Source organism: Colossoma macropomum, unplaced genomic scaffold (assembly GCF_904425465.1).
Source record: "Colossoma macropomum unplaced genomic scaffold, Colossoma_macropomum, whole genome shotgun sequence".
In the NCBI taxonomy this organism is placed as follows: Eukaryota; Metazoa; Chordata; class Actinopteri; order Characiformes; family Serrasalmidae; genus Colossoma; species Colossoma macropomum.
Window position 1 is genome coordinate 33694414 of NW_023494785.1, and position 21538 is coordinate 33715951.

The following is a 21538-nucleotide window of genomic DNA, read 5'->3' on the forward strand; positions in this document are numbered from 1 at the left end:
GTCAGTGTTACTGCAGTGCTGAGAATGATCCACCACCCAAATAGCACCTGCTCTGTGAGGGACCATGGGGGCTAACAAAGTATGCAGAGAAACAGATGGACTACAGTCTGTAATTGTAGAACTACAAAGTGCACCTATATAGTAAGTAGAGCTGATAAAATGGACAATGAGCGTAGAAACAAGGAGGTGGTCATAATGTTATGCCTGATCGGTGTATGTTACACAGCTGGCACGATTTTTTTTAATGGACTGCCTTCACTTGTGTGCACTTTAACATTCTAGATGCCCAGTAAACCTGATTTGGAATTCCTTGTGAAGAATGTCGTTTTATTTCATGAAATCATGAAGAATTTTAAGCTGCCATTTTAGAGGTTAATTAAAAAACGATTATTAAAAAGCAGTATAAAGCCTGTAAAACAGTCACATTGTAAATAATTCTGCATTATCCACCACTGCAGGATTACCTCATATTTTCAGCATAGGTTCAGCTGTCTTCCATCCCTTTTCTTTGATGAAAAATCGAATAAACTCATGTAATCTATCATACTTGTTCCAAGAATACTGCTGCATCAACAGTTTATATTGTTGTTTGTGATAACAGGATTAGTCTGTCATTGGACAGAAGTACTTAGATGATAGTAAGCAATGATAACAATGATGACTACTGTGTGGAGTGTATCACAGTGAAAATGAGAGTTAAATCCATGAACCTCAGTGACTACTGTGAGAAGCCTGTCATTATGATCTGTTAGTATGAATACCAGAAGAGCTCAGTGTATTGTGAGGCAGTTGAAACAATGTCTGTGATTAAACAGTTTGAGTCTGTGCAGCACTAGTATCAGAAGGTCTCTGTCTTGTCCTCTCTGAGAAAAAAATCGTTTGTGGACTGAAATCCGTGGGAACAGGATGTCGGACAATTAGTTGAAATGCCAATGAGGAATGAAAACATCACACCCAAATTCCCACTTCATTTCCCAAGAATTTCTCAGAAGTGTGTTCATGTGTATGTACATGTGTGTTTATGAGTGTTTCTGTGTGTTTGTATTTAGGTCTTTGAGGAAATATCCCCATGATGATAATGATAAACATGTGCGACGATGTTGGGACATTTGGCTGGACCCCATGAGGGGGGTTTTGCAATTTGTATGCACATTTTCTTTTATTTGTGGTCACGATTTCTTAATTTGTTCCCACAATTAACAATTCGTTCTCAGATTTTCTTTTACCCATGCGCAGATTTTCTGTAATTCATGGGTGCGTTTCTCTACTTTTTTAAAATCACTTTTTTTTATTTGGTGCAAACAAAATAAATGTGATGGATTCAGGCTGTTTCATTTGTCCTGTGCACAAGTAGACTAACAGTTCCCTGAAACTGTCTGACTGTCTGGTTTTGATACGCTAATGGAGATCTGCTTTGGAACATTTTTGTTTACCACAGGTCCTGATATTATTGACCTTCGAATACGCTGTTCATTTTTCTCATAGAGAAGACCAGTTTAGAGCTAAAAATGACAGTGACTACAAAATGATGACACACTTTCAGGGGTCTATGGAAATACCCTACAAAGATAGCTTTACAAGATAAGCATGAGCATGTGTGTGCAATTTCCCCTCTATTAAGCATCATTAGTGTGTGCTCATTTATAACGTCACTGGTGCCTCCCGTAGGACGAAAGGCTCATGCAGCTGAAGGCAACAACAAAATTAGACTCTCTTCTCATGCTGGTTACCCAGTGCCATTAGATTTTAACTTTAGGGGGGGACACTACTCATACCAACCACCCCATCATATGATTAGTATTTAATGCAAAATATCAATGTTAGAATATGTTACACTAAGACTGTCTTTATGATTATATACATGCAAATACAATATAACCTTGAAAACAAATCATATAATTATATAGTATCACATAACTGTAATAAATATAATACTGTATAGTAAGTTACACAAGAAATCTGCTATAACTTCTTTTGCTAGCTATCACTACAGCTACTGTCTTTTTTCTGAGGGATGGCTAGAGCTGGTTGCGTCTTACATCATCATGGAGACTCAGTTTACCTCACTTTTAAACATCCTTGTCATTTTCCAACATTGGAAAAGTGGAGCATGCACAGTCTGCTACAGTAAAGGCATAGGAAAGATGTTGCTAAATGTACAGACTGCATTTCCCATGCATCCATTGTGTGTAAGGACACAAAGATGGGCTGGAAAGTGCCTATGGATTTAAGCCACATTAAAAATGTTCTAATTTAAAATAAATGAATGTGTACATAAATCTTTTTTTGCCAAATTTAACAACCAAACGCTATCACAACAACACACTGTTAACAAGGACACAAAGTGTAATTGATGGACCCTTGATGTGTGATAAATAGCAAAGCTGTCCAGGTGCTGTTCCCAACTTTAAAATTAAACACGTTTCATGACAAATGGGTCAAATTAAGTATTTGGAACTGTGTCAATTCACTACCTACCTCTGCATGTCGTATTTACCACATTGGTTGTACCTTTTTATGAAAGTATTTTTAGAGCATAATTTCAGCTGATAACATAATATGCCCATTAATATTGGGTTGTTTAATCACAAAATGCAGTACAGTCATGTCAATAAATATTTGGTAATTGGACAATTGGCTGCTCAGCTATTTCATGCTTCCATAAGCAGATAAAAGATCTAGAGTTGATTTCAAGTGGGGCTTTTCCCTTGGGAATCTGTTGTTACTCTCAATATGAGGAACAAAGTGAGGCAATCATAATCAGGCTGAAAAATCTAAACAAACCATCAGAGAGATGATATGTGGGCGGATCAACTATTTGGTACATTCTTAAAAAGAAAGAACACACTGATGAGCTCAAAAAAGGCCCAGAAGACCATGGAAAACAACTGTGGTGGATGACAGAAGAAGTCTTTCCCTGGTGAAGAAAAACTCTTTCTCAATAGTTATCTAGATCATGAGCAGTGTCCAAGTTGAAATTAAGACAAATTAGCCAAAGATCAACCTGACCCCAAATGATCGGAAGAGCAGAGTATGGAGTAGGTAAGGAATTGCTCATGAGCCAAAGCATACCACCAAATCTGTCAAGCATGGTGGAGGTAGTGTTACAGCATGATTCTCTTGTATTTATTGGTGACACCGGGCAAAAGCAGAAGGATGGAATCCAAAGTGTACAGAGCTATATTATCTGCCTAGATGCAGCCAAATGCTTCAAGACTCATTGGACAGCGTTTCTTAGAGCAGTGACCTGAAAGATACTATGAAAGCAATGTAAGATGTTTTTAAGGGAAAGAAGTGGAATGCTCTGCAACACCTCAAGAACAAGCAGGAATGGAAGACAGCAGCAGTAAAGACCTCGCAGACCATCATCACAGAAGAAATCCAGTGTGTGGTGATGTCTATGGATTCTAGACTTTAGGCAGTGATTGACTGCAAAGGATTTGACACCAAGTATTAAAAGTGCTAATTAAATTTATGACTGTTAGTTTGTTCAGTTACTTTTGAGCACTTAAAATGGGCGACTATGACAATGGTTGTAAACTACACTGTTCCCTCGATTTGGAGTAAATACACTCAAATTAAGGCTGAACGTTTGCACTTTGAGCTCACTAACTTTGCCAACATCCAAATATTTATGGACATGACTGTAGATACTCATGGGATTTAAAGATGACTAGTCAGACCAGGATAGTATCACACAATAGAGGATAACATGACTTCCTGAGGCAATTTTTTAGCCTGTATTGTACAAGACTAAAGTGATGCAGTCAGACCGGCTCCTCAGCACTCTAGTAATGGACCAATAGCCTCAGTTTCCTGCCTAATGAGAGCAGAGGGTGTGTTTGAGGAACTTGAACATGCCTCTTTCTTTCTCTCTCTTTCTGTCTCATTCTGTTGCACTCAGCTCTAATAGCAGTCTCTGTTTCCTGCCATTGAGTCTAGAGGACTGTGTGAAATAATGCGGTCACATCGATGAGAGCTTGCGTTAAAAACATCTAGTGTGAAAATGAAACAGACCTGAGGAGGAAACGCGAGAGACGAGCACAGAATTTTCAGCTACCAAAACCTTACAATGGCTTTATAATCCCTGCTTTTCAAGGTGCTGAACTTTGACAGACTTGTTTGTGATGGCTTGTGACAAAGGCGGTCAGAAGGAGACCTATGTGTCCACGATTAGCCTGCAGCTGAAGCCATCAGCAGGACCACACACTGCAGCAGAAAGTAGAAGGTGGACAGAGAACGGGACAATTACACCATTGCAGGACAAAGAAAAGATAGGTCTGGACAAAGGTAAAGATCTGTCCAAGCTACTTTTATGGATACATTATGTCCAAATGTCTGATAAAATGGATGTTTAGCTGTTAAGCTATTTAAAAGTCATGGTGTAACTTTACACACCGCATGCAGAAATGAATCATTCATGACAGAAGTGAGTCCTAAATCAGACACATTTTGTAAAAATAATTTTGAAAACTGACTGAAAGATTACATTTCAAATATAGAACTTTGCTTAATCTGACATAAAAAGTACATCCGTCTTAACCTGTTGCTATTTATTAACATGAAACCAGTTGATATAGAGTGAAATATCAATCTTAATGTTTGTACCCAGTTTATATTTCAGCTCGGTTCATCATTTTAAGCATTTTAACTCAGTATTTAAGATGCCATTTAGAATCAAATGGGGCAAATACTCATGACTAAAAACCTAACTTTTGCGCCCATTTTAAATTTTTCTCTGTTTGAGGGTAGTTTTTGCTTGAATTCTTGAATTATTTTCATGAAAAATCCATGATGTGATCAAAAAGGCCGTATGTGAGTTGGCATGGAATGGCCCCTACTAAACACTGACTGGACACCCAATTAGAAACACCTACCACTCACTGAGCTCTACCTAGCTTTTATGCCCAGTATGTAAGTGTACAATTACAGACTATAGCCTATGTGTGGGACAATTTATCAGCCGGACTGATCACAGGTATTATTTGGGTGGCGGAGCATTCTCAGCACAGCAGTAATACTAACATGGTAGTGTCATGGTAGTGACACTGACTAGAAGATGACTCACAAACAACAAAAGGGTCACAGTCTCTAGCTGTACACCCACAAGGTAGAGCTACAGTCTGCATCATTATGTTTCTTACAGAAACAAACCAGACAACAAAACAACAGGGTTCAGGGAACATGGAGAATGTGTCAACTCCTAAACCCCAGAGTGAGCCGCTTCAGAAGAGTGTGGATAACAGAGAAAAGGAGAGAAAAGGTATGAGCACCTCACAAGCCACACATAACCATAATGCTACACTTAAAGGGAAATACCACCGATTTGTCAAAAACTGTGCATAATTCAATTGCTCAGATGTAAACAAAGTAATTCCGAGAGGTTTGATGTGAAATTGTGCACTGTAGAGAAACTTAGACTTGGGTTTCTTCACAGTGATGCTGATAGGACCCAGGAGTTGTGATATCTACAATGCAAATACTTTCATTTTATTTATTATCCAAAACAACCATGTGTCTTCTGAGGTTTTATATGTTATGTTGATTAGTAAAATAGTGACAAATCTGAAAAATAAGATACCTTAGGGTATTTTGCCCTGTATGTGCCTCCCCTGACTACATGTATTTTTAAAATGACATTCTAGGCCAAAACTTTATTGCAAAACTATTACAAGACATGTCTTGGACATTAGGCAATGTATTAATTATAATTTTCCTTATAACAACTTTATGTGATACAGCTTTTAGAGGCATTAAACGTTTTGGATGTCTGCTTCCTATCACGACTGCTGTGACCAATTCTCTAGAATGACGCATTTCATAATCTGTGTGAATGACTCTGTTCACATTGTAACCATTTCACTATGCTGAAATTTTATAACATTGATGAATTAACATCTCCAAGTCATCGAGAAAAGATGATCAAATGTGCAATGCAATTAATCCTGTATGTACTTCCCCTTTACATTGGTATCTTCCTAGTTTTATTTGCAAAACAATGACACTGGCTTGATAGTTTCAGAAAAGTTTTGCAAGCTACTCTTATTCATTACTATCCCAGAGCCTGAGATCCTACAGAACTCAGCACTGAAGCGTGCATCTTTTCATAAACCCTTATTCCACGCCCAGCAGATTCACTGACTGCATTCAACTGCATTTGATTGTGTTTGTTATTGTACATACCCAAGTGTACAGGGTAACAATAGACTTTTCTACTAGTGTCATAGTGCACATTTCAACAGTAGGCAAGACAAAACAAACAATAGAAGATACAATAGTAGAACCACTACAACAGCAGTGGACAATGGCAGAAAGTACGATGTACTAACTAAGAACTTTAAATAGTGTGCACTATTAAGAACTAAAATGTATCATGAAATTAAGCTAAGTGGTGCAAATAAAGAGACAGACAGTGCCGCAATGCAAACAGTACAGCAGCATAATACTACTGTAATAGTAGTATAAAACAAGTCAGCTTAGAGTCTAGAGAAAAGTTCCAAATAGTAAGATTTCATGAGTGAAAAAGTGATTATGACTAAAAACAAGGCTTATATTGGGTAAATGTACCCTTTCCATTCCCTGTCCTGGGAAAGAGGCCATTTCCGCTCCCCCCGGATTCCTGTGCTTCCAGTCTGAGATGTAGGATGCATCTCCACTTTGCAGTGTTTTGAATGGTATGTTATTTAAAAACTCTTGTACAGGACATGAAGGTTCATCAGCCTCCAGAATAACACACTTAACAAAAGGATGTTTATTTGAATTCTGTTTTTATCCTGAAAGCATTCTGACTTCCCTAAACAGAACCCTGATGTGGTCTTGCAGAGGGTGGGCTTCATGTGCAAGCAACTGGCCTACAAGGGACAGCCAAAAGAAAACCAAAAATGTTTTTAAGGACAAACCTATTGATTTTGTACAGCATTCAGGAGTCATAATAACATTTCAATGAAACTTTTCCAATCTTACACATAGCAAATGCTAGCTGGTGCAACAGCTAATTTACTGAAGTTGACAATTTGGATGTTTTATTAAGTTGCAGATCACAATCATAATACTTTCAAACTTATTAAAACTTCAGATGGATTAGCTATTACACTAGCTAGCTAGTATACTTGCTAATTAGCAACCATTTCATGTGGTTTTGCTCCTTAAACTCTGCATTTAATTTGAAAAATTAAGGTGGCCAGATTTCTAAAATGAAAACCACAATTCCAGTTTGGCCAGCAATATATTGTTATCCATGTAATAAAAACAGAGGAGAGTTCCTGTTTCATGTATTATGAGCACTGCTGTACTGTAATAAACTATGATGAAGGCTGACTGATGAAATTGGGCACTAACTAAGTAATTTTGCACACCATGTCAGAAAATCATATAATCATACAGTAGACAACCATGGTGAGTTAAGCTAATTAAAACTATGGAACACTCAATAAAGAAAATGAGTTATATTTATTGCTTTCCCCCCTCGCAAGATTTGTTGCTTGTCACTTTTTAGAAATAAAGTCGCTATATTAAATGGGTCTCAAAAGACATTAAGTCTAGCAGCTTTGGCAAGGATGAAACAGGGAACGCACACACAATATCTAAGCCTAATATCCTCCTGGGTCACAGGGGGTGCTGGATCCTTCACCACAGGGAAGACACACAGACATATATGTTCACACACACACACACACACACACACACACACACACACACATTCACATTCAGACCTAGGGGCATTTTAGCATCTCCAATGGGCCTGACTACATTGTCTTTACTGTGGGAGGAAAGCAGAGCACCCAGAGGAAACCAATGCAATCTCCACACAGAAAGGACCCCAGTTGCCCGGCCAGGGCATGAGAGGCAGGGATGCGTTTACCACAAAACGTTCAGTGATTTTATGAGCTCATAATTCATATTCATATTAAAAACTGATGCAGTTAAAAGAGACCTGTTATAGACCCACTATAGCAGACCTTAAACATTCCCCTGGGCTAGCTCCAGTTCTGGAGAGACAGACATGGCTGCAATCAACATATGCCATACGTCATGAATGGCTAAAAAAAGGAACACAGTTTTAAAAACTGATGCACTATTTGTATATCGCATGGTAGCCTACATTCCAGTAAATTGTATGCCTATACAAATCACCCTACTTATTACCTGGTAGCACGATTTGGTCCCGTAACCCCACACATGCTTTTAATCCCTGGGTTACCGTGTGTCTTCAAAAGATGTTTGTGTTGATGTTGTGGACTCACATGACAATGGCTAGCTTCTGGTCAGGTTTTACACAGCAGTATTCTCTAAAACTAGGCAAGTGGTAGAAGTTAGTAAATAGCAGCATTCAGCCCCGTATTGGCCAAAACAAGCACAACATGAAATGTCTGCCCATCTGCTCTGCTGCCAGGTCTTTCTTAGGACTTTCCGGTGTGTTTTTAATTGTGAACCACAGAACTGGCATTTGGAAGGACTGGCCAATAGTAAAATTAGCCTTTCAGATTAGCAATTAGGCCATACCTAGCGATTATCTCCTCCTAGGTGGTCACATGACTGTTTGAGCCTGTCCTATTTGTCAATATGTTCCTGCCTTGTCTTTCTAACTTGTTTGGTTTGTGTCTCACTCCAGCAGTCACACCTAGGAGAAGAGTCTACTGTAGCTCAGGTAAGTGTGTTTGGTACTGAGTGTTCTCCATGATGAATACATATTTTGGCCAGCTTAAATTCTGCTTGGCTTGTTTGGTTTCACCATAGTGTTTTATTGGATAGCGGGTGATCAAAGAATGCACTTCTTTGATCACCCGCTATCCAATAAAACACTATGGTGAAACCAAACAAGCCAAGCTTGATGATAAGCTGCATAGCTGAAGCTTTAGATTTAGCTGTGACAGGAAATCTCCACAAAATCTCAAGTAAACGTGTAAATAGGAACTCTTTCATCTCTTTCATTCTTTTCGGTGGTGGTAAAAGATGGTGTAGACGTGCTTGTCTGTACTAAGGTTTCAAAGTTGGTGTTGACCTGACTTTGCAAAAAAGGAGCCTTGTATTTACAGTCATGTGAGAAGGTTGTGGTTAGCAACAGAAAGTGGGGAGGCCATAGCACTTTGGTTTCCGGCTGCTGGGTTAATGCAGGTTCTCAATTATCTCAATCAGCAGTAAAGTTTTGTTTTTTGCCTTAAATCTTGAAACCTGGTTTTGGGTCCTTTGGTTGAACTACCCATCGTACCTCTTGGTGTTACTGCTTATGAAGATATAAATGGTGAAGATTACAACTTTCACTGACATTTTGGTGGCAGGGAGGTGATCACAAGCTCTGCAGTTTAATGTTCAATAACTGTTTTTGGGTTGGATTTGGGTTTATTTTCATAAGTTGATCTTGATTCCTCCCACCTTTTCATATTCCTAAACAAGTTTGGTCCTAACTGAAGCTAATTATTTATAGGTAGTAAATGGCTTTTACAATTTACAAATACCATTTCCCAAAGCAGTTCTAAAATGGTGTGTTTGTTACCATTTTGTATCTTTTGATGCATGAAGGTATTATATGACTGCATTAGCCTTAGCTTTAGCCATTAGCAATGGGATTTTCTCAGCTGTACAAACAGAAGTACATGTCCAGGATCAGCCTCTAAACATGTACAAAGTGGTGCCAAGCTTTGGTCATTTGGCATGAACTGACATCTGCCTGTCTTCCTCTGTCAGGACCTCTGGTGGAGTTCTTGGATCCTCTGGAAAAGGTCCAGGTCTGTGTGGGTGAATGTGTTCAACTGCACTGCTCCTTCAGAAGCTTAGGGCCTACAGCTTCCTGTTGGATCCACAACAGAAAAAAGGTGTGGATTAATACTTTTGTTCTGCTTACTAACGGCACAATACCATGTTTATTTTCCATACTGATACTGAACCCTATAGCATTGTTTGATAACGATATTTAAGTTTTAAAATGCTGGTTTTTAAAACTTTGTATTGGATTGGGTCAATTGATTCATGTTGCTCAGATGTTTAATATGATTCAGAATCAGCATTACTACTAATGCTATGTTTGCCTACCTCTGCAATTGTAAGGGCCTCTGGATAAGCTGCTCCAAACTCCATCTGTCTCACAGATATTTACAGAAACAGCCCGTCTATGAAGCTATTAAGTAAAGGACATTTCAACAGAGTTATTAGAGGAGGACACATCAACAGTGCTTGACAGTTTCTTCTCTGCCTCTTTGCCTCTTCATCTAGCTTGTAGTGGATGGAGAACGCACCCATATAGAGAGCAGCAGTAACGGCAGCATCTTGACCATCTCTGAGGTGTTTCCTGCCGATGCAGGAAGCTATTCACTGTTCGTGCGAAATCAACGAGGCACAGCTCAGCACACAATAATTCTCAACATCAGAGGTGAGAAAACTCTGTTCTATTCTGCTCTTAGACCTCACACTAGTTTTAATGTTGGTCATACTGTTGTTAAAATACTTGTCAACTGCATTGTCACATCAAGTCTTATAACTTCCTCTTCTTGTTTTCCCTTGTAGATCGGCCTGAGCGCCCTGCCTCATGTCCATTCGTGTCTCAGTTGACCCCTAGTTCTTTAGTGCTGTCTTGGTGTGGCCCAAGCTACGACGGTGGCTCCGCTGTCACAAACTATGTGGTAGAAATTCAAAGCCTAGGTCCATCTGACTCCGGAGAATGGACAGAGCTCACTAGCAAGTGTAAGGACACCACCTATCGGGTCTGTTCAGGCCTTCACCCTCAGGGCGAGTACCGGTTCCGTGTACGGGCCTGCAATGCCATAGGGATCAGTGACCCCAGCGAAGAGTCAGACTGCATCAAGATGGACACTGCAGGTAGAGCTTGGCTGCTTCAGATCCAAATTGAACTACAGAGTTGCAAGTTTATTACATACATCTACACTGTACCTACAGTTATTGGCAATTTTCTGAGATTTATTCACCTACCATATACAGTTACTGACTAGCCCATCGGTTGCTTTACATCAGTCACCCTCTACCCCATCCATCAGTAGGAAAGGACCACCAGAGAACCATGGCTAACCAAATAATATTTGAGTGGACTACCATCTAGAAGTGACACTAACATGGTAGTGTATGTGGTGCTGCTATGAGTGTATCAGGCACAGTTTGTGGAATTCTTACACTTGTCAGTGTCACTGTTGAGAGCGGTCCACCAACTGAAAACACTCAGCCAGCAGTGCTGGTCAGAAGCTGACCACTGATATGACTAACAAAAACTGTAAATGAAAAGAGATCTCATTTACTAAGGCTGTCACAGTCATGAAATTGTAGCTAATGATTAATTGTCAAATAATTGCGATTAACGATTTAATGTCTTATTTTGTTGTTCATTGTATGCAGCTAATAAAGTACTTAGCTAAAGCCTTAATTAATTAACTAATTAGCCATCTTGATTCCAAGATATATTTCCTCAAATGTCTACAGTTACACAGAATCATGTGTGGGGCCAAGCAAAGCTGCATTTTTTCTTGAGATTGAAAATGTAAACAAAAATAATGCTAGCAGAATTAGAATTAGCTTCACGGCTAACAAATGAACCTATATTACTTGCACTGCCCTCTAAACAGGTTACAGCCCCAATAGATATTTTCATGAGTTGTCTCATGTGTGAAAGCATTTACAGCTTTATTTTATTTACTTGCCCAGCGCATCCAATTTGTGATCTACGTGTTGCAGTATTATATGATTGTAAAATCTAATGACTGTGAAAAATGATTGCAATGAGCTTAAATAATTGGGATCAGGCGATTATGTAAGAATTGTGACAGGCCCATCACCAACAATGATGAAGTGTCTAAAAAGTGCCACTGAAAGTACAATGTTTTAAAAACACCCTAATAATTTCTAGCCAGTGGTGGTCCTATGGCGGTCCCTTTCTATTGTTGGACAGGGTAGAGGGGGCTGATAAATTCTGCAGCAACAGACACCCAATTAACTGTCAACTCAGTGTATATGTACAGTGTTGACTATAAACGTAGTTACATTGACTTAAATTGATTTGATATGGATAAATTGCTATCACCAGCTATGATTGTATTTCATAGGGGAGCCACAAGAAGAGACTCCGTCATCTGTCGACGTTGTCATTGACACAACACACACAGTCAAAGATCACTACAACATCCATGAAAAATTAGGAGTGTGAGTACCTGATCTGTCATTGACTCGGCAACTTCTGTTCCGGCTTTAAAACATGATCATAGCTAAACCAAGTATAATACTGAGATGATGGTGTGAAGTGTGTATCATCACTTTCATATCTCAACATTGGTAACTTTGTAGGAGAAAACATTTGTAACTTCTAATGTATGTTAGTGGAACAAGATTTTATTGCAAGTCATTTCTGACCATTTCCATTGGTCTGTCATTTTTGACATGTTTATACAAACTAAAGGGCAGCCAGCATTTTCAAAGTTAAAAAAAAGAGCATATGTAGATTTACAAGATTTTGACATGACTGTGAGTAGCATCTGTTGTCATTATCTGCATCTCTGCACAGAGGGAAGTTTGGGCAGGTGTTCAGACTGACCCATAAGGAGACTGGTCGGGTGTGTGCTGGGAAGTTCTACCGTGCCGTTGTGTCTAAAGACAAAGAAGCTGCACGGAAGGAGATTGAGCTGATGAAGCAATTGCACCACCCTAAGCTGGTGCAGTGTCTGGGGGCTTATGACAGCCGCTCCGAGATCACCATGATCATGGAGTAGTAAGTGTTTTAAAGTCTTTCTCAATGTCATCTTTTGTTGCATTGATTTGAGAGGGCTTGTTTAACGGAATTCAGTGCAAATGTTTTTAATGGTGCAGTGTGTGGCATTCGGTTATCTTTCATTCACAGCTAAATGCTTTAAAATTGAACAATAGCAGGAACATAATTGAACCACAGCTTTAAGCAGGAAGAGGCACTATAATTGCATTTCCTTTGCTTTTGCCTTCCCATTGTTCGTATTCACAAAATCATCTGTGTTTTCTCACTGAATAACTAGCTGTAATAATCACAGAACAAATCAAAGCAACCATTACTGAACCAGCTACCAAAGAAAAATAAATAAAATGACAGACAAAGCTTCAGCAAAGAATTGCCAGTTTAAGTTCACAACGTAACATCTGTTCATGCTAGGCTTGCTTGAAAACTATGCTGAGCAGATTTCCTGGGTAAGGAAGTTAGGATTTATTGGCCCACTCGAAATTTATAATTACATGTCAAATGATCCATCTGTGTCCTGGTTGTAATCTGAGTGCATGATGAATTTGGCTCGACCAGCATTTTCTGGCTTGGAAAGCTGGCCTTTTCTTTTTTTCCTCCCCTCTCTTCCTCTCTCTCCCTTTAATCTTTGCAAACTCTGTGGTACAGCTTACATTCAAGGGAACCCAACTGCAAAGTCAAATTTGCTATTTTTGCTTTTTTGTTGAATGAGTGAGCTACATGGCTGGAATGTAACAATACAAGTATTGAATATGTATTCAGAATATAGAAATTAAGTTTCAGTCCAAGTTACATTTTATAAAGGCTATATGGGGAATACAGTTACTTTTCACATTTTTAGGAGATAACTTTTAGAATACTTCCAACTAAACAAAAAAATAACTTTTTTGAACTTTTTTAAAATACTATTTTTGAAATGAGTGCACAGCATGTAGCAAACATGCCTGTTAGACCAGCTCTAAAGAGGACCTCATTTAATGGCTTCTTTACAAACACTGAATTTCCAGCTAAAGCCTGAGTAGACTGATAAATCAATGTGATGATCAGTTATTAATCTCAGCATTACTGAGCTCTTCTGAGAGATGATCAAACTAACAGTCTCAGTAGTGGACATGTTAGAAAGTGATAAGCTTAGCATCAGTATTATACTGGACTAATATGTTACTGAATACATTTATGCTAGTGTGTTCAGTAGTCAGCCATCACTACTTTTTCAGGGTATTTTGCCCAACTCTAGTGAGCTCTAAGTGCTGATCTTGATGGACCAATGTCATGCCTGAGGATTCCAGCTCCAGTGATTCTCATAGATACAGGTTAAAAGTCTTGGAGCATAGATTAATGGAACTATGACAGAAACTGTATGTTGAATCCCTTCATCACTAAAGGAAACTTCAGGAAACCACAAGCTCTTAAAAATAAAGTTCATGTTCTCATACAGCAGCACTTTGTCAGGTTTGAAATTACATGAGCTCGCTTACTTGACATACCGTGGTCTCTGTGCTGCAGTGTTGCTGGTGGTGAGCTGTTTGAGCGCATCGTGGATGAAAATTTTGAGCACACAGAGCCCAACAGCATGCAGTACATGCGTCAGATACTGGAGGGCGTCCAGTACATTCATCGCAAAAGCATTGTCCACCTCGATCTCAAACCAGAGAACATAGTCTGTGTCAACTCTATAGGAACCCTCATCAAGATCATTGACTTTGGCCTGGCCAGGAAGCTGGGTAAGTATAAAACTTCTAAATGTGAAAGGACATTAACCTTATTGTAGTGCTTTTATTATTTGCTTTTAAGGATGTTTAATAGTGCATAAAGCATTCAAGGCTGTTCTGTCACATTGATTTTGTAGCTGGTAAATGTTCATGGAAGTTGAATGAATTCTTTTCCAGTGAATTCTTTCATCTAAGTAGATTAAAGCTCACAATAAAGAGCTGATATGATCTTGAGCGCTTGCTGTAAACAGGAACAGGCTGGTCATTCTTATCTTCATCCAAAATTGTCTTTTTTTTTATGCAGTGTATGCATGACTCCATTTATTTAACCCAAACCTCTTTGGGAATTCTATGTGGATGTTTAGGGAATTTTTCAAATCGCACATGAAAGTGAGTAGTTTTGGGCTGTAAAGCTCAAAGCTCCTTTCTGCCCATCTGCTGTTATTAACTACAGGAAACTGCTACTAGTGGTTGTCTTTTTAACCTGATTCAGATTGTGTTCTATGGATACTGCCACCTTTTATAAAAAAAGAGTTTTGTTTCAAAACCCATTATAGACCACTTTCACGAATTTTCTTCATGATCTATGTTGCTGGGATTAGGCTTTACATATACAAGAAGTACCTATGCTGTAATATAATTAATACCACCTTTATTAGAGAAACAAAATGTGCTCTTCATTATATGTCAGCAGTTATTTATTTCAAAAACATTTATTATTGCAGATAAATATTGTAATTTATCAAACTGATAAGCCATTCTGTTTGTAGAGATCACGCTTTATTTTGGCTCCCTAGTTGTTTGGAATCTGTGCTTGTGACCTGCATCCATGTCATGAGCACCCACCTGGTGTGCTTTGAAATGGAGGATATAAGGGGATGACTAGGTGCTCTGATTTTATAAAACAGGAGACTGTAATTAATTTCCACAGAACCAGGTAGGCCTTTGATGGTGATGCATGGGACGCCAGAATTTGTGGCTCCAGAGGTGATCAATTTTGAGCCTGTGGATCTGGCAAGTGATATGTGGAGCATTGGGGTCATCTGCTACATCCTGTGAGTATTGCCAATATTTAGCACTTGTTAATATTCAGTTTTTTCATAATGTAAATACTTGTTGTAAGTGCCACAAGGTTTATCTGTGGTTTACTGGCCAGTATGGCCAATAATTGTCCCTGTGAATCATACTTAAAAGAGTACATCAACTCTCAATTTCTGCTGATTTCTAGACTAATTAGCATAATAGGGTGTGGATCACAAATATGTAGAGAGGGGAGGGATATTAGTTACCAATGAGATCCACGAAAGTAGCAAAACAGCCCACTTGAGCATAAAAGAGGACAAAATTCCCTCTCTGTCATGAAGTTAAGTGGAACTACAGAATGTACAAGTACATTTTTGTCCATCAAGGTAAAGACAGAGCATATGTATCCTCAAAGGTACAAGAATGGCCCGAAAGTCCATCTTTTACCTTAAATACGTTTTTTCCAGGGAAAAGTTTGTATTTTTACCTTTTTCGTAACCAAAAAAATAAAATAAAAAGCCTGAAGCCAAGAGTGGGTGTATATAGTTCAAGCAGTTGAATTGAATTTAAATGTAAGTGCCATAGAATATGGTACAATATATTCCCCAAATTAAAAGGTACAAGACATACCCTCAAGGATACCACCCCATTGATTGTTTAGTACCCTTTTTACTAAGAGAGTAAATGGTTTAACCTGCAAACATTTGTCAGCAGACATAATTTTACACCTCAAAACAGATTTTAGTTTTGATTGTCTTTATTCAGTGGTCCTCAATGACCCATCCTTCACCTCCATAACTTTCACTATCTGTCTGTCAGACTGAGTGGGGAGTCACCGTTTCAGGGAAGCAGTGACGCAGAGACGCTGGCTCTGGTCACTGCAGCATCTTGGGAGTTTGACCCAGAGTTTGATGACATCACAGATGAGGCCAAGGACTTTATCTGCAAGCTGCTGAAGAAGGAGAAAAGGTCTGGAATTGATTAACATCAAACTGAGCCAAGTCTTTCAATGTTAGCTGTTCGCTTTAATGGCAAGTTTATGTAGTAAATATATCTTTTGGTTAAAAATGAGATCTTTGGGAAGAACCAGTCTGGGAAAAAAATGGATCTTTGAAAAGAAGATCAATGTACAAGGTGAGTCAAAAGTGAGCAATTACTTAAATATCTGTAAATCACAGTCTTGAATAAAACACTAAGGACCAGATTCCCAGACCCAGATTAAGCCTAAACCTAGACTCTATTTACACTAAAATTTGGTTCAAGATTAGACTTATTCGATGTCTAGGAAACCTTCACTATGTGTCTTACAGATAATGGGTGGTTCCTGACTTGACTCACCCTGTAGAACCATCAGGACGTGTTATATATTAGGGTGGTGACTGCTGAAATTGTCCAAATCAGTCATTAACATTGTACCCCTGCGCTAAGTACACTGCCTTTGGGGGGGGGGTAGGGGGTGATGGATCATGAGTTCAAACAGGAGAGTATGCAGCTGGCAGTGCTGCCTTTTTTTTATATATATATTTTTACCTTTTATTTTATAAATAAATAAATATTATCATCTCGTGTCCCCCCCTCAAACTGAGCCCTGTAATGACCTCATTTACTAGTCCACTTAATTTAATTCCCAGGCTGTTTTTTTTTTTATTTTTGACAGACGTCTAACACTAGTCATGTGTTTTCACGTGTTAATCTGAATGCTTCCGTTTAATGATTGGACTCACCTTGTTTATAATTCTTAAGTCTCATTGTTATTGTTTTGCTACTTAGTATTGACTAGAGGAGAATGGATTCCTCTTCAGGTTCAATGCTCTTAGGGAGTTTTTTGTGACACTGTAACCTTGGTCATTAGGGGCTTGGACCTCTAAAAGGTGCTTGGATTTCTATAAAGCTGCTTTGTGATTATTATTGTTGTAAAACTATTTTATAAAAATAAAATTAAGGTTTGCAGAAATTGCCGTAGTTTATAATAATGAAGAAAACCTGACTCTTCTCTTTTAATTTGTATTTTTAACAAACGCAGGGCCAGAATGTCTTGTGAACAGGCTTTGGCCCATGCATGGATGGCCTCATCTTCCTCCTCTCACAGAGTCACAAAAACCCTCAACAAGGACAAGATGAGACGATTCCTGGCCAGACAAAGATGGCAGGTACGCTTCCTAAACATGTCCCCTAAATACGGATTGTCCACTCTAGCCACCTCAACTAACCTTGGGCAACTCTGACAAGCTTTCAGAACTTTACAAAATGCATAAATGGTTGGGGGTACTTTTATAAATACCCATAATAACCCAATGTTTTAACAGTGAAAGTGAATCGAACATGATGTGCTCATGTTATTTCATATTATTTAGCAAGCAGTTTAAAATAATTAGTCCCATCTAGTTACTTGTCAATCATTGACTATATCTAGTTACATTGCCCCATAACTCAGGCCTACTGCAGAGCCGGAAATGATGGATTTGTAGCTTATGCATTGTTAGAGTGGCAGAACATTTAATGTGCTTTACTCAGCAGTTGGTTCTGTGATTGTTCTAGAAAACAGGTAAAGCTGTGCTGGCACTGAAGAGGATGGCTCACCTCTCGCACAGATCAGATGGGTCCGAGTCTCCTTCCATGCCGATGAGTGGTAATGCGTGTGCACACAACTGAATATCTACAGCGTGCCACTGCTGACGTCTCCTGTAAAACCACCTATGATTTTAACTCAACACCAGAATGGTCCATATCCTTTTTCCCTTTTTCAGATAGAGGTTTGGGGAAGGAGGCAGAACAGGCTGTTGCGTCTCTCGAGCAGCAGCTGAGGAGTCAGCCAAGTTTCCCTCAAACTTTTCATGATCTCACAGAACCTTGCGGTGCCACTGTATACATGGCCTGCGTCATACAGGGTAAGTGCTAACATAATAAGATAAGATGCATTTAATGTGCCACAACTGAGCTGGACTGCAATATACAAACAAATGTATATGTTCATCATTTTGATAGAATTAGCCTAGAATGATGTAGAATAAAATCTTGTTACACAAACGGACACTGAGAATGTTTCTCTCCTTTTCCTAGAAGGACATTTCATTATTAATTATATAAATTATGTATCCCTGGCCTGCAATGCAGACGTGAACCACAGACTTGAAGCATTCTGCACTAAAATTGCCATTTAGTTGCACGTTTCTATTTGGAAGTGTGTAAAACTGTGAATCCCCACGGACAATATGATCTACAATCAGCCAGTTCTGCATCACTGTACAATAAATTTGGGACTGCATGAATGCAGTGTATAAATGCCTGTCTTTCCTGCAGGTTACCCTGACCCAGAGGTGGTGTGGCTGCTTGATGATGAGCCACTTGAAGAAACTCAGCGTGTGCAGATCCAGTACAAGGAGGACGGCCTGTGCACCCTCACTCTGGCTCAAGTCCAGCCAGAGGACTCTGGTATATACAAGTGTCATGCTTCCAACTATCTTGGACAGGCGTTGTGTTCAGCCAGGCTCACTGTAGCCAGATAGATCAGTGGACTTCACTTGGAGCTTTAGGACCATAGCAAAATTTGCAGCGGTGTGGACCAAATGTAGCGAAAGCAAAACGGAAGATTTTTTTGGGTGTTGTGGGCTGACAAAGCACTCAAAATAAATGGCACTGCCCATCACAAAAGGGGTTTAATCTTCAGTGGTAGGTTCTAGAGACAGAGGTTTATCTGGTAAGCTATGACTCTCCCTGCTGGACATCTTCAGAATACATGTTTCATTTTCATAGCATACCAATTTCAAGTGTTCCTAGACCAAAGTGACCTTTTCAGATTTGACATGTTTTGTAATATTTCCACTGTAACATTTTTAATTAAATAAATACAGTCAAATAAAGACATTTGTCCTCTGAGATACTAATGTGCCAATTTGTCCTTTTCATTTGTCTTGCTCAATTGTTAAGTTGGGCATTTATTAGGAATTTTATTTCCATTTCATAGCAACTTGCTTTTTGCCCTAAAAATCATCTCTTAATCACTTAATTTGGTACATTTGTTCATTCTAAATACTTCCATCATGCAATAGTAAATTGCAAGTGATACTTTTTTTCTTTTTTGAAAAAGCAGTATTTGCTTCCCTCATGATGTCATTTCTTACTAACTTTATCGATAAACCTAAAGTTGTATATCACGTTCCCATCTCTAGTTACACATTTGCTGCAATTTCTGTACCTTTGGCCTCCCTGACTTCACCATAACTTGATAAGGACATTTTATTTAATTGTTATATTTTTTCACCTGAACCATTATGCGAGAGACATTCCTCTGCCATATAGAGCCATTTTAGGACTTCATTTAGAAAGGCTGTAGTCTGAACATCTCTCTCTGTAAGACATGATGATAAATGCATGCATCATATCTTTTCGCGACGTTTCAGGTGTCAAACAATTTTCCCACTAAAGCTGAAAGGAAAAAGTTGTTGATATTCAAGTCTTACTGCCAATTCTTTTTTAATATTACAAACTTTTTGAAGGCTTAAAACGTTTAAGGAAAACACAAGGCACTTGTCTTATACACTGTTAGAAATAAAGGTACTGTACAGGTACATTTGTCATTTACAGGTACAACAGTGATGGTCCAATTGTGTACCTTAAAGTTTTTCCCAAGTGAAAAGTACATATTTGTACATTTTCACAGCCTAATATTTTAAAACAAAACAATAAAATAAAAGGCCTAGAAACAAGATGGGGTGTGTGGAGTCAATTCAACTTACATTATAGAAAATATAATTTCAACTGATTATGGTACAGTTTTGTTTCCTGAGCAAAGGTACTGAGATGTACCCTTGAGAGTACCATCCCAGTGAGTTTTGTACCTTTTTTATGAGAGTGTAGGCCACAATATAAACAGCATGGGGAGAAAAACTACAGTAAGATGAGGCAGGATTTCCCAACTCCAGTGTGGGTGCCCACCTGCTTTGCATACTGTTGTGCTTGCTCTAACCTAACACACTGGAGTCATATCATTAGCTAATCACCAACCCCTTTACATGCTGAATAAGGTGTGTTGGAGCATGGGAAAACGCAAAACTATATGAAGGGTGAGGGTGGGCTGCAGGGGTCCATTTCAATATTTTTTTTTTTTTTGATGAGCGTAAAATCAAACGCGCTGACAATAAACAATGGCAACAAGCAACACAAAACAAAAATAAACTAAAAAAAATTCTCAAGTTAAATTATCACTAGGGGTCTAGAGCACAAGTTTTGCAGCACATCAAAAAGTCTAATAGGTCTCTTGCGCATTATTTCCTTTAAAGAGAGGATATACAAAGACTATCTTGAAAACAGAAAAGTTTCACTTCACTACTCTGACTCAGGTCTCCTCATCACTCCTACCCCCTCAAACTGTGACCTGAAAATCATTCTGCCAAAAAAATCAGTCATATTCATTTATTTTCTAAAACATGGTTATGTGTACCCTTGCTTTTATAACATCGCCAACCCTATAAAGTAAGGATTACACCAGTCTCGAGTTTAAGGTCCATTATAGGTCACTCTTCCTCAAACTGAGTGCTCATTTCAGCAAAAGCTCAGGTGTCTAATTCAGCATTTTACCTGTTGTTCCAACCTGAGATTGATGCCTGGTGATTTTGTTGGTCAGTCAAACTGTCACTATGTCCCAAGTCTGTTAACCCACTCGCATACAGACACCCTACATTTGTCATCCTGGAATGTGGGAGTATCAATGTTTTTTGGAGACATGAAGCAGCAAAGTTCTTAGAAGAGTGGACTAAAACGGATAAGAAGTATCTCAAGAGACAGAAGTCATTCTTATCAGCCAGGATCTGCACTGACATTAAGGCATCAGAAAATGATGCATGTAACGATTTTTTGTCAGAGGATTTCTTATACTATTTTTCTAATTTCTAGGATTTCTAATACTGCTGATGCTATAGTTGGAAAAGGATGTGTTTAATGTGAATTTAGCTTTTTAGCTTATAGAAAGGGGACACACTTAGGCTACATTCACACTACCAGGTTGAAGTGGCACAAATCAGATTTTTTGCCCTAATGTGACTCAGACCTTATGTTTTCAGAGCTGTGTGGACACGCAAGTATGATCTTTTCAAATCTGACCCAA

The 21538-nt window shown here is 38.8% G+C and overlaps 1 protein-coding gene across 1 annotated transcript; it reads left to right on the plus strand.

Moving 5' to 3' along the window:
- The first annotated feature begins 3896 nt into the window (after window positions 1-3896).
- Window positions 3897-19250, plus strand: LOC118822605 (myosin light chain kinase, smooth muscle-like). Its single transcript, XM_036591765.1, has 15 exons — window positions 3897-4290; window positions 5147-5263; window positions 8612-8647; window positions 9685-9812; window positions 10210-10366; window positions 10501-10812; window positions 12045-12141; window positions 12500-12703; window positions 14207-14424; window positions 15344-15467; window positions 16255-16404; window positions 17459-17585; window positions 17974-18064; window positions 18183-18323; window positions 18736-19250. Exons 1-15 carry the CDS (start codon window positions 4128-4130, stop codon window positions 18939-18941), a joined length of 2271 nt encoding a protein of 756 aa, XP_036447658.1. The 5' UTR covers window positions 3897-4127; the 3' UTR covers window positions 18942-19250.
- Window positions 19251-21538: the final 2288 nt, after the last annotated feature.

Excerpts from the sequence above, each read along its gene's own strand:
- LOC118822605 (XM_036591765.1), top strand. The coding sequence starts at position 4,128 with ATGGCTTGTGACAAAGGCGGTCAGAAGGAGACCTATGTGTCCACGATT. Across the intron at positions 4,291-5,146 it reads AAAGATAGGTCTGGACAAAG|AAACAAACCAGACAACAAAA; the intron begins GTAAAGATCTGT and ends TGTTTCTTACAG. Across the intron at positions 12,142-12,499 it reads ATCCATGAAAAATTAGGAGT|AGGGAAGTTTGGGCAGGTGT; the intron begins GTGAGTACCTGA and ends ATCTCTGCACAG.